The following is a 14,345-nucleotide window of genomic DNA, read 5'->3' on the forward strand; positions in this document are numbered from 1 at the left end:
AATCCACGTACCTTCCTCGGAAATATTATCTGTAATCTACCAGGGGGAATTAGTAAAAAGGTCAGCTGTGCAGTTACTGCCATTCAAGAGGCATCCTCAGGTCAGGCTATGCTGATAACAGGTGAGAGATCTGGATCTTCTGCAGTGATGCATCTGCCTGCTGGACACTGTCCACCAGGGACACCTTGAGCGCTGTTCTGAGGGAGGTGGTGTGACAAATAGACAAATGACAAGAGCTTGCAGCGTGCTGGCTGTGTTCCAGCCTAATAACCGAGGCCCATCTGTCATAGGCAGTGCAAGGTGCAGCTGGGTGGTGAGTGGGCTCACCAGCAGATGCTGGGCAGAAAACTTGAGTGTGGAAAGACAGCAAAAGGTACCTTGGAATGCACTTCAAGGACATCCTAAAGGTATATGTGACTGAGAGCAAGTTACCATGAAACAATGAAATTGGGAGCACCAAAATGAGGAAAGACATCGGTCTCCTAGATGGAAAACAGCACAGCCTCAGCTGGGAAATGCAGAAGTGAGAAGGGAACACTTACAACTCAGGCATTTAACACTACTGTTTAACTAAACAGTAAAACCAGTTTTACACACCCAGGTCTAAATACGCACAGCTAAGTAGCTTGATTATTCCCGTGAACCCACAAATACAGTAAAGTGACAACTACCTTATCTACACGAAACTACCACTAACATGATAATGTATTAGCTAATACCTCACATTATTAGAGAGTTTATTTACAAGAGCGTGTAGTTACAGGACAAGGGGGAATGGCTTCAAGCTGAGAGTAGGTTGAGATTAGGTATTAAGAAAAAAATCTTTGAGGCTGGTGAGGCATGGGAACAGGCTGCCCAGAAAAGTTGTGGATGCCCCATCTCTGGAAGTGCCCAAGACCAGGCTGGATGGAGTCCTGAGCAAGCTGACCTACTGGAAGATGTCCCTGGCCATAGCAGGGGAGTTGGATCAAGATGATCTTTAAGGTCCCTTCCAAACCAACTCATTCTGAGATTCTTTGATTCTATGATCATTATATCTCAAGTATGCAATGTTACACTGGGAAAAACTGGAACGTTTTTCAAGTCACATAAGCATTATAGAAAAGTGTAATAATTTATCAGTTGGCTGAAGGCAACTGAACCAGCCTAATTTTGTAGTGGTATATGAACAACCAGCGCTGAGGGAAGAGGTAAGACAGAATGATAAGTTGTTTATAGCTCAAAAGTGTACATTGTATCCTAACTGTAATTGTGTGAGTGTTCTCTTTCACTATAAAACAGGATTATTTGAATTATCAAACATCTCAGTATGATTACCCGAAAAACAAATTTCAGCAACAATTAATGAATTGTTCCCACTTAAAAGGTACATTCTTATAACACACAAAGCAGCTCATTACAAATCCTCCACTAGGATTTTCATCTGTATGGTGAGAAAAAAAATGTTTATTTTGACTCCTGCAACAGCATTTTGCATTTCATTTTGTAAACAATGTGAAATTTACACTTATACTTATTTGAAAATGAATGCTAACAAGACCATATTTATTTTGCATGAGAACTGCAGCCTTAATTGTTGAGGAAAATAAGGAACCCAGAAGACAATGGCATTGATTTGCTATTATCTAAGTTTTATTTTTTATCTAGGTTATTTTTATTCTGTGAAAAGTGAAGAATGGGAAGTATTATGTACAGCATTTAAAAACCATACAAAATAACTGATTCCATAATAATGCTGTCCTCTCAAAATATCTTTCAGAAGACCTTTTCTCTTGCATTTTTCAGATATTTCCATTAGTGATGCATCCTTCAGAAATAATGAATCATCATGGATGTCATTTGCACCCTTTTATATCCGGCACAAGACCCATATTAAACTGCAGTTCCAGCCTCTCTCTCCAGATGGGATCCTGTTCTACACTGCACAGCACTTGGGTACTCAGTCAGGTAAGGGGATTCCAGCTTGCTGCTATCACACAGCCAGGTACTTTTGTGTAAGAGAAAGGGATTATGTTGGGGTGATTCAGGCATTCAGTCTCTGTAAGCCATTGCCCATGGTGGCTGGGTTTTATCACAGAATCATAGACTGTTAGGGGATTGGAAGGGACCCTAAACATCATCTAGTCCCAAGTCTCCTGCCATGGGCAAGGACACTTTCCACTAGACCAGGTTGCTCAAGGCTTTCTCCAACCTGGCCTTGAGCACTGCCAGGCCTGGGGCATTAACAAGGCCCTGGGCAACCTGTTCCAGTGTACAACCACCCTCACAGTAAAATATGTCTTCCTAATACCTAACCTAAATTGTCTCTCTTTCAAATTTTCACTACTCATTGTGCTGTAGTTCATGACAAAGTCCCTCTCTGGCTTCCTTGATTCCCTGCAGACACTGGCAGGTTGCTGTGAGTTCCCCACACAGCTTTCCCTTCTCCAGACTGATCAGCCCCAGCTTTCTCAGCCTGTGTTTGTAGGGGAGTTTCTCCAGTCCTCTTACCAATATTATGGCCTTCCTCTGGACTAGCTCATACAATTCCATATCCTTCTTGTGCTGGGGAGGAAACTGTATGCTGTATTGTATTGTATTGTACAGTTGATTTGAACTGTAAATAATCAAGTTCATAAGAAAGAAACATGCAAAACCAAAGCTTAAGATAGTCCAAGGCCAGAAAGTACTTAGGGAACTTATTTAATGGTTCAGGAAAGCACTTCCCCCTGAAAGTGACCGCAGCCAGCTTTTTAGATGCTACACTAAGATTCTCACTTTGGGGAGCTGGACTGGTGTTTTAAATGACCAAAACCAAAGCAAGATAAAAACTCATCAAACAAGTTAAGTGCAAGTGAACAGAGCAAATGAAGCTTCTCAGAAGTGTAGCTTGTTGTTATATAATGTTGAAAAGTGTGCTGGTGCAGCATGTAAAACGTGCAAGTTCTGCATTTCCCAGATATGCAGAGTGACAAATAAATCTAAATAAAATATGTATAGAAGTATTTTAAATTTTACTAAGTTATCATTCCTATGTCATGAAAACATACTTTGATAGTGTAAGTACATTCTAAAATTTAGGCTTTAAGGTGTACATTTTTGTAATTACTTTATTAACATACTCAATTGCATTTAAATGTTGATTGCTGTTTAAAAACCAGAAGCATTATGTCATCCATAACATCATCTTAGAGCAGATTTTTCTCTTGTATTGAGCAGTAGTTTATGCAAAAATGATTCTTAATATGACAAAACAAGTTAATTACTGATCATATGTTTTTACATTCCTTTGTTCAAAGTCTAAAGCTCTAAGATACTTCAATAAACAGCCACAAATTCATATAAACACACATATGCCCAATGTACCAGCACCTTACTGTGTACACAGATGTTTCAACAGGTTGATAATGCATCATACACTGCTGACACCTCCTGTTTGCCTTATTCTAATTGCAACCACATACAGAGAAGAAGCTTCAAAGAAAAGTATATGGAGCATCTGTAATAAAAATACATGTATTACCAAAGAGCTCTGTATTCTACAATGAATCTTTTATAGTTCTATCACTTACAGGCCAAATTCTGAGATTCCTGGTAAATTGTTCTCTCCTGTATAAACTAAAGCACTGAGTAAGGATCTCTCTCAGAAAGAATAGTCAGAAGTCATGGAAGCAGCTTAGCATCTAATGAAATTAAATACCTTTTTGGAAGCATCAAAAAGAGTGCTAAGTATGTTTAACTTGGGCCAGGAGTGGTGTAGCCTGAGCATGCCCTCATTTTCTTGCCATTCCTGAGTGTTTAGTTTGCACAGGAAAGAATATTTTCTTTCAATCACTTTCTAGAATCATAGCAATTCAATTTCAAAATAAAATTCCTAAAATTCCTCTTATACAGAGGGATTTATTTACAAATTTCTTATTTCTACTGTCATCTAGTTTTGAAAGACTCAGGAAAAGCTAATCACCAGGTTTTTTAATTTTGCCTTCGTATAATCGTGTCAAATCCAGGCCAGAATTAGAGTGAAAGACCTAGAAGTATTCTTAGCTGCGAGCAGATGAGATACAGCTTTCTGTTGAAGATTAGTTAGAAAGAACTCAAATAAAGTTTGTTCTTCTAGACAGTTATAGAAGAGTTAATAAATTAATCACTGAAACCACAGGATTTTATTTCTAAAATTCCTTTTTAATAGGAAATAATTCAGTATTTTTTCCCTCACTATGCAATGCTGTTGTTTTTTTTAAAGAAATTAGGTAACTATACAGCTAATTTAGCAATGACACTGAGTAGCACAGTTATGTATCAGCTTGGTTTGTCACTCACATAAACAATACACTGGGACTTTTCCTTCAGAGACATGTACCACCGAATAATCCTCCCATCACTAAAAACAAAATCACATCTTTAGTAGGTAAGAAAAAAACACAAGATGTCTGTTGAAACATTTTCCTCCAGCTTTTTTCTTTCCAAAGAACGTACGAGAACTTTCTAGAAAGGGCAAGTCTCCTTACTTTGAAGTTGATCTGGTGATCCCAGCTTCTATTCCTCTAAAAATATCACTAAGACAGTACACATACTTCACAAACTGGCACAAAATGGGAAACATCCTGTGAATCTGTTAGCCTAATTTCCTATAATTGCCAGTCATCCATTTTGTTGCTTTGTCAACTATTTCTGAATGTGCATCCTGACTTCAAGTATGGTAGTATGGATTTCTGCAGGCCCTAAGAAAATAATTTCCAAAGTCTGACAAAATTTATGTGGCTGGCAATGTTAATAACAAGTTAGGGATAAAACCCAACCCAACAAGTGAGTTGACTTCAGAAACTTGAAGATACAAAACTTGAAGACAAGGGAACTTTTTTCCTCCCTTTTGACTACTTGCTCTATGCACTGCATCTGGGCAAGGTCTCTGCAAACACTATGGAACTCATGTGGAGCCCAGCACACTGTTTGTAGAAGGCCAGCTCACTTCACATTTTCTCAAGGGCAGTGTATTATTCTATTTTTACCAATGAAAGCATGAACTCCTAATGATTAAACAGCCTTTAATTCAGACAGGGCTTGCTGGATGCCCATCAAGTGCTTGAACAAGGTATATAAGTCAGTCGATTTACACAGCAGCCACTCTATATGTTTGGAGGCCTTGGCACGATGGGTGAAAGGCAGTTTAAAAGCAGATGTGCTTTTTTGTTGAGTCACAGCATTACTGAAGCTTTACCTTAGTTATCAAAAGTGGAATATGCCATAGACTGCCTGCATTATTCCAGAGTTCAGGCCAGGGTGATGGAAAGGTTTGCTCCCCAAAGAGATGAGAACGAACAGTCGTGCTAGGTGACTAAGAATGAAGTCAGGTCAAGAAACAGAATGGGATGACTCATGCTAAATTTAACACTCAACATTTGCAACAGCAGTTCTCTGTCTCTCTTTAGCCAGATTATGTCACCTACCTGGTCTGAAAAACCTAAAAACTTTAACTCCTGGTATTTAAGGCATTTCAGTTTATAAATCTGTAACATGAAAGAAGAGAATGCCAGTGCAAGTATGTGATGTCTGCATGATGAAAACTGAATAATGGAACTGGACTAAAATCTTTTGGAAATATTCAGAACTTTTAAATATCTAAAAGGCAGGAGTATTATTTTCCTAATCAGAAAGAAACTGATCATCCACTCACTTTTAAAACAAGAATTTGAGTGGTTAAGTCTTTTTTTCTTTGCAGCCATATTTTCTTAGCTGACAGGGACATAATTCTGCTTTATTACTAGTTTTGGAATCATTTGTATGGACTAAATCAGCAGTGTAGGAAGCAGAACTGGCAGCCAGCTGTGTGACAGAACAGACATCCCCACTGTCCTGAAATCTGTTGCAAATGAAGAGTTATTGTTACCCACTTGACACTGGCAAGCAAACAAAAAACGTTTGGCAAATTGAGGCTGCTCAAGGAAGGTGGATCCTTCCAGCTGCCAAAATGTGCCAGGGTGACAGTGATGACTAAAGGAAGCACAATACCTCTCTTCACGAAGAAGAAACACATTTTGGAAAGATGAGGCTGAACAGTCTAATCTACAAATAGATGAGTGCCCACCTCTTGTAGACACATGGGCATCACTGTCTGCAAGGTTGCTCCAGATGCCAGCTATGCCCTTCCTGCTATGGGATGGTGCTCCAAACTGAAGCTGGACTCTACCTATTATTGACACACTGATTTTTTTACATGGTTTGAGAAATATACAGGCTTGACTTGACATCAGTTTTCAGTCTTGCATGAGCTAGAACTCAACACATGGAGCAGAATAAATTATAATAGTCCATGAAAGCATATCCATGGGTAACTCCCTTAAATGTGTGTTAGGGGCACTGGCTATGGTCACCCCTAGGTAAAATATCAAGTTACCACAGCTGCAACAAGCTCCTTTACCTTGCCAGCCAACTGGTACCTAACTGCATGCACACACTCAGACATGGGAAAAGACAAGGTTAACAAACTTAAAGGAAGACAGCTTCAACCATGTTGACATATTACCAGCTAGCAATTAACAGCAGAAGCTGCAGAGGGTGGGAAAAAGGCTCATCTCTTCTCTGTTCTTTGTTCCCTCATTTTACCCCACTATAGCCCTTTCTTTTCTTCCCTTTTCTCTCCTTGGCCTTAGGCCTTACTCTGGCTAGTGGAAATGCTCAGGAGGCATGTGAAGGACAACTGCTGGTCAGCTAGGTTTCCTCTCAGGTGGACACCAGAGAGCATCACCTTACTTGGCCACAGATTGCAGCCATTCAGCTGGAGGCTGATAGGGCTATTTCAACCCCTTCTAGACAAGAAAAGTTCTGCTCCTGGAAGAAAATGTAAGGGGTGACAGTGTAAGAGATTGTGGTTCAGGTCCATGAAAAATCATTCAGGAGAGCTGGATGAGAGGAAAACTGTGAAGAACAGAATGATGAAAAACAAGAATGAAAGCAATGTGAACTCAGCTCGGCAAGGCAGGAAGGAGCAGTGAGCAGATAGCTCTTGGAGCTGTGGTGGTTATAGGGTGCATCAGGCCAATACGAGGCAGTAATACTGCTCGAGACACAGGCACTTCATCATGGTGGTTAGCAAGGCCAGTTTGGAATGAAGATGAGCACATAGCCGAACCTAGAGTAAGAGGTTTCATGAACTGGGAGTGATTCCCATGAATGTTACTGCTTATGAGGATAAAAGGCTCAAATGTTCACCCTGCCACCAAGATGGTGTCAGTGATCAATAACAACTTCTGAAAAAAATGGTGCAAGGAGAGTGGAGGAAGTGCTACTCAGTACCACAGTGATTGAAACTGGCACTCTGGGCTTGAGCTAGAGCACAGAAGGGTGGGGTAAACTCACCCAACAGAAGGCAGAGGCTGCAAACATACACCCAGAGGTGCTGTCTCAGGGCTCCAAAACAACTAAAGGAACCCAGACTGTAGATGTTCAGTAACCAGGAAACCACAGGGTAGGGCTCCTGGGACACCTAAACTGCAAGAAGCTGCTGAAACACTGAGCTCATGAAAGCTTCTGTCTTCAGCTTAGAATAGAGGCTCCTGCTCAGTAACACAGGATGAGACAAAAGACAAGCAACATATGCTTAAAGGAATCTAGATCTTCAGTAGTCCCAGGACTAATCAGTGACTTTGAGCACACAGGGAGCATTCAGAGACACTTGTATCTGTGCATCACTGAGATTTTGGTCATATCAGCAAAACAGTGAATGCCACTGAGTACAAGATTACATCCACTACTACAAAGGTCACTTGAAAGTATGTTCTGGAAGTTCCTTTGGTCATGCAAACTAGTGGGAAATACTTCTTAATTTTCAATGGACCATAGGAAAAACCTCAGGTACTCTTTTAACAGGTTAAGAAAGGCCTTGCTTTACACACACACCCCAGAGCACCAGGATAGACTGAAGTCACTGTGAGGAAGAGACCTTGAAACAGAAATGTTAAAAATACCATCCAGGATGCTGTCCCAGCTCATAGTGTGTCAGCTTAAGACACTGACACTGTGTTTAGACCTCCTAGGAAATACATCTGTATCGGGCATATTCTGTAATGTCAGCAGTAAATGCAGAGATCTTTGCCCAACACAGCTGTGTAAATTGAAAATTACATTTTTTATTTTGGTGCTTCTGGCCTGAATAGGACATCTCCAAAGAGAGTGCAATTTTCCTAGAATGCATTTCCAACTGTACCAAGTTTTGACAAATTATGATATACATGAGTTTCCCATGGTAACATAGAAGCATGGAGAGTTGATACTGCTTGAGCATGATCTTAGTTAGAATGGGGGTATACAGAACATCTGCATCTCCAGATAAAGACTGAACATGAAAAGGCATTGTTACCATTTGGAAGCATTTAAAATTTGACTTTGAGACTGCAACCAATTTGTTGAAGAGACTTACATATATATTCATAGTAGTAGCAAGCTGAAAAATTTTGTGATGCACTCAGAATTCATCATAAGAAGTCATATAAGAAGATACTACTACAGATAATCCAGATCTCACAGTAGCACTTGGATGTACTTTTAGGAGACTTCATTATCTCCCAGTTTGAGGAACTGACTGCTGAAGACACAGGGCTGACTAGCCTTCTGGGAATTCTGACATGCAGTATGGGAGCAGGTGAGACTTGTGAAAGAAGAAAAACGTGAAAATAAAGTTACGAAGAAAAATTCACTCCTGCTTTGGAGTTCTGGTTTCTAATATTAAATACAGACAATCCACTCTGAGGCAGAGCAACTTTGACCTTCAGTCACTTGGTGAAAACCCCAAACTAAGACTTGCAGGTAGAAGTGCTGTTTTATCTCCAGAACAGGCTCTTCCTTTAAGGCAATACCACCTACAAATCCCCTTCCCTTGAGAAGAAGGGAATTAGCATTTGGGCTATTAAAAAAAAAAAAAATCACTGTTTTACTGAAACAGGGAATATTACAGGGGCAAGAAGGTGCATCAGAACAGAACTAAATGTTGTTAATAATTTTGTTCAATGCCCAGGGTCTTGACATGTTGCAGTTTCAAGGCCCAGCTAACCTACAACAGCCTACTTAGAAAGAAGATTCAACCTTACTGACACAGGTTGCCTTATAGCTCCTTGCATCCAACAGGCTGGGCAAAGACTTGCATGCAGAATAAAAGAACAACTATGAGTGCCTCTCTCAGGAGTCTGTTATTTTTTATGACACCACTGATGGAGATTAATAGCCCATATTAAGTGAGCTGCTAATCTAAAAAGCCAGAAACCAAGTTGTGTGTCCTATGCATAGATTGTATTTTCAAAAAAGCAGGGACCAGCTGTACAGTCTAGTGCTGGAAAAACTAAGGATGTCATCTCCTTCATGCTTAACCAAAGTCAACCTCCTCAGAAAGGTCTCTGGCCACAGGTTAAATCAGGCAGGTCTGAGCTATGATCAAATCGAAATAGTAAAAACTGTAGTACTTCTTGGTCTCCTATACAGAGACTGAGAAGAGAAAATTAGTGGCAAGAATGCCATTTGTTTAAACTGGTGATACAACTCGCCCGCGCAGGCTCCAGCTGTGCAACCTGGCCCTCAGAGACAGGGCAGATGTAGATCTCTTGTTGAAAATACTACTGGTTGCTAAATTGAAAAGCATCAAAGACAAAGCCCATCATTTCCCTTCACTTTCAGAGGAAGTTTCTTGGACAGTGAACACACAGCACTTTACACGACAGTCCTAAGATGCTTTCAGCCAGTCGTCCCTAGTAGCACCTATGATATGATAAACTTCATGGAGAAATACTGACTGCATCATGTTCTTGCAAACAACTAAAATAGAAAATCATTTGTGAAAAGATAGGGTCTAATCAGAGGAATAAGAAAGGCCTCAGGGAGAGGTGAAATTGGAAGTGTAATTTTTTTGTTCAAAAGTAGAAGTAGTTACTCTAGTTTGAAGTGAAGCTTCAAATTTGTGCCAGAACATTCAGCAATAACTTCTTTACACTGTAGACAGCAGATTCACAGATTTGTTCTTGCAATAAGACTAAATAAGATTCCAAAACAGATCATTGTCAAATGTGCAAAGCCACCAAAACCCTCCCCTGCAGGTCAGGAAGTCTTGGAGAACTGCCAGTTTCTCCAGGTCTTGATTGCAGGTCAGATGCAACAGTAACCCTGGTCAGATGTTTTCCTCCTTCCTAGACAGCAAAATATGAGTCCTTACACAGGTCTGCATGTCCAGGAAGGAGAGGGGATCAAAGGCAGCCAAAGAGGTAGCTCAGAAACTTTTCCTTATCTTCCTTTCTTACCCTAGGATTGAGGGCCTGATAAAAGACATAGACAAGTGGGTTATGTACACTGCTGGAACAAAGCAAGACGAGTGCATTCAAACTATGTGCTGAAAAATCAAGCACACAAAGCCACATCACTAAGCAAGAGAAATCTCAAGTGAAGGAAATTATATTAATTTTCTGGAAAAAAAGAAACAAGGAAGGTCCTTGAAAAGAACACTAATACAGAGAAGTAAACCAGATTATCACAACTGGAACTAGCAAGCTAGAAGGGAGTGCTCTGCTATCACCAGAGTTGAAAGAAGGAAGAGCTTTTTTCTTGTTCTTCCCATGGGTATCTGGAGCAGGGAAGGTGAGGCATGATGGGCTCTACAGCCACTAATACAAATAAAACATCTCTAGCCTGCCTAAACGGCAACCTGAACATCTCTTGAATAGGGAGGTATAATTTTGGCCACTTTCACAAGCCTTCAGTAAATTAAGCCATTCAATTCCACTACAGGCAATGTAATTCAAGGATTAGAAATACTCAAAAATTAAACACACATGAAAGCAAACTTCATCATTCTGATAGGTCCACCCTTAGGAATGCTTAATCTTTAAGGAAACTGGACTGGTAACTATTAGGAAAGCTTGCATTCAAATTAAACAAACATTTACCAGTTTAATGGATAACAACCTGATGCCTATTGTTTCCAAAAGTAAGATATAAAAGTTAAATTGCACAGGCAAACCTCAAAAAATTTGAGAACAAAACTTTAATTTGCAGACTTTTCTGCTGTTCTCTCCTGCTTCCCTGTCACCTTCCCCTATTAGGCTCTACTGCTGCCCTTACAAACTTCTCCGTCTCCCATTTCCTAACCCTTCCCAGTTTTCCTTTTTCATGCTTGGAAGTACATTTTCAAGTGGTACTCTCTCTCCTTTTACACTGCCCGTAAGGCCAGAAACACTGATAGTACAAGAAGAGAGAACTCCCTTCTAATACTTCCTGTCACAAAGGCCTCTAGAAGAACAATGCAATAAAAAACATATCTGTTCCTACAGCTGTCAGATTATTAAACCTAAACATCCCTGCTGTGAAAAGGAGCCTTCAGGGAAAGCAGAGTATGTCTGATGCAGACAAAACTGTTCATTAAACTGACAAATCCATCAAGCCTTTATTCAACATATTGAAGTTGAGAGTATTTCTGCCTTTGTAACTTGGCCAAAACTTTTCTCTTTTCCATGGGAACACAGATTCACACTTCCTAGATGCCAAAGTGATCCTGTTTGCTCCTATGTCAGTTATCTAGTCTTTGCACAAAAGCAGAGCATTTCAGAAGGCTGGGCTTTTTACTTTGAGGCAAACATGGGCTCAGTTTCCAATAATGAGGAAGAAAAAAAAAAAAGGCTAAAAGCAGCTCATCAGGGAACATATCCCTTTGTGTGATTTAGATATAATGATGATACAAGGAAATGCAGGCATGAAAGCATCAGAATCATTAATATGTTGTTCTTCAGTACACCCCTCTAAAACTTAAAAATATTTTATACTGTTTTTTACAGGTGATTTTCTATGTATATCATTAGTAAATGGATTTACACAGTTACGCTACAACCTTGGAGACAGAACAGTCATCCTACAGACCCTTCAGAAGGTCCACACAAATGGAAACACATGGCACTTACTTAATGCAGGAAGAGTTGGTAATGAAGGCTACCTGGACCTGGATGGTATCAACGTTACTCAAAAAGCCAGTCCTGGAATGAATGCACTAGACACACACTCAGATTTTTTTGTTGGGGGGGTATCCTCCTTAAACCTTGTTAATCCAATGGCAACAGAAAATGAGCCCACAGGCTTCACTGGTTGTATTCGAGAAATGGTTATAAACAACAGGGAACTGAATCTCACCGTGACTGACGCCAAGGGTGGAGCCAACATTGGTGACTGTGATGGAACAGACTGTGGTTACACTGTGTGCAAAAATAATGGAACATGTCAAGTTGGAAACTCAGGCTTTTCTTGTTCTTGCCCAAAAGACTGGACAGGGACCAAGTGTGAACAATCCATTCACTGTTCACAAAACATGTGTGGGTCTCATGCACTTTGTATTCCTCAACCTTCTTCATTTTCATATACCTGTGCATGTGCACTAGGCTGGACAGGTAAGTACTGTGATAACAAAATGAAATTTTATATAGCAAAGTTTGTTGGCAACTCCTACATTAAATACACAGATCCTTTTTATGGAAAAAGAGACCTCCAGTACAGCCGCCTTTCTTTAAATTTTACTACCAATCAAACTGAAGGCTTAATAGCATGGATGGGAAAAAGTGAAGATGAAGATAATGACTTCCTTGCTATTGGTCTTGCCAATGGAACTTTAAAAGTTGTAATTAATCTTGGAGAAAGAATCTCTGTTCCTCTAATGCACAGAAAGTATTTCACCTGTTCTGATGGAAAATGGCATTTCACTACTGTAGTTCAAAACCAAACTTGTGTTAAGGTTTATCTTGATGAGGAACTAATCCTTTTTGAAGATATTGACCCACAAAGAAAATACACTGCTTTAAACTACGGTGGCATTTGTTACTTTGGTGGGTTTGAAATGGGCAGGAAAGTCAATATAGTCACTACAGGGCTTTTCCAGAAGGAATTCATTGGTAAGATTAAAGATGTTGTGCTCTTCCAAGATTCTAAAAAGATTCAGCTAATGAAAGCAGAAGGATACAACATTCATGATGGAAATTCTGGAAATTAATTGAAAAAACTGTCCAAGACTCTATTAAAAAGGCAAAATTCCTTTTCCTCCTGTTTATTGTGTTAGCTGGCAGTGTATGACTCAGCAACCAACATAGGAAAGCATTTAAAAAGTAATAAGGGACAAATTTATGTGGAGTATTAATAACACATACATATAAAATATGATCAACTGTTTTCCTCATAGAATTATTTATATATACTCTTTAGCATTTACTTTAAAATAATGGGAAAGTCTGAAGGGTTTTTTTTCTTTATTGTTCTGGAAATAGTTTTGTAAAGAAAGAGGTAGGGATTAGCTTATAAAGCCAACCATCATTCAAGTGTTGTTTGTTGCTTTATGAAAACAGAAAACTGTTACCTGTTTCTTCAACTCTTGAATATCATTAAAATGTTTATTTTATAATGTTAAGATCCAGTCTAAAAACTGAAATTGGTGGAGGAAGAAACAGTATGTTTGAGGCAAAATCCACGTTTATTGTAATGAGAATTTTAAAAAATGCAACAGCTATAATTACTTGTTAAGTTCAAAAAGACCCTAATTAGGTAATAAAGTTGTTCTCACTCCCTTATCTGTGTCCATCTTGTATGTACTATATGTAAGAGGGTAGAATTCAAGCCTCTCTTAAGTCTGCTAAGATTTTACTCTTAAAGAATGATTTTAAGAGCAAAAAACATATATAATTTTAGAGAGAGAAAACAGGCCTCCTGGTTTTCTCCAGCAGAGATCTCCCCTATGTGACTACATGAAAACCTTTGGCTTTAATGATTTATAACTGCAATGTGGCAGTCTGTCTACAAGTAACTTTTATTCTTAAGACTTTAAAAAGTCCAAGAACTGTTCTACTTTACCTATACCTTTCTGGCTTATATGCCTCTAAACGACATTTCAAAAATTTATAAGTACAGAGGTTTTGGTCATAGTAAATCAAATTTCTGCAAATATATTTTTCATTAATTGATAGTCTCAAAAGTAAACAGAGCTGTTCATACATGAATACAAAAAAATAAATTCCTTCTCATACAGCTGTCTTATATTCTGCTTTAGGAAGCAAAAAAAAAAATTTCAAATTCTATCTTAATGTGCTTATACATCTTAATGTGCCAATAATATAAAATGGCATCTACATTTCTCATTTGACTGCTGGCTTACTAAATTACTAAAATTATTAAATAAAAATAAATAGTGATTGATTTGTATCTTTTTCCTTTTCCACTTTACTATTGCTAAAAAGCACATAACAAACCATTACCTCCTTGCATGAAAATTCTCTGAATGCAAGTCTTCAGCATATACCTGTCAGAAACAAGTAACTATTTTGGGGCAGAGAGGGAAGTGAGGATGGGGTGTATGTTATAGG

General features: G+C 39.1%; 1 protein-coding gene across 1 annotated transcript in view; it reads left to right on the forward strand.

Annotated features, from left to right (window-relative positions):
* Positions 1–13,268, forward strand: part of EYS (eyes shut homolog) — a 700,592-nt gene extending 687,324 nt beyond the window's left edge. Inside the window, exons 48-49 of the mRNA XM_063152992.1 lie at positions 1,786–1,947; positions 11,787–13,268. Of these exons, the coding sequence (XP_063009062.1) occupies positions 1,786–1,947; positions 11,787–12,985 (1,361 nt within the window). The 3' untranslated portion in view covers positions 12,986–13,268. The remainder of the gene's footprint in view (positions 1–1,785; positions 1,948–11,786) is intronic.
* Positions 13,269–14,345: the final 1,077 nt, after the last annotated feature.

Source organism: Melospiza melodia, chromosome 3 (assembly GCF_035770615.1).
Source record: "Melospiza melodia melodia isolate bMelMel2 chromosome 3, bMelMel2.pri, whole genome shotgun sequence".
Classification (NCBI taxonomy): Eukaryota; Metazoa; Chordata; class Aves; order Passeriformes; family Passerellidae; genus Melospiza; species Melospiza melodia.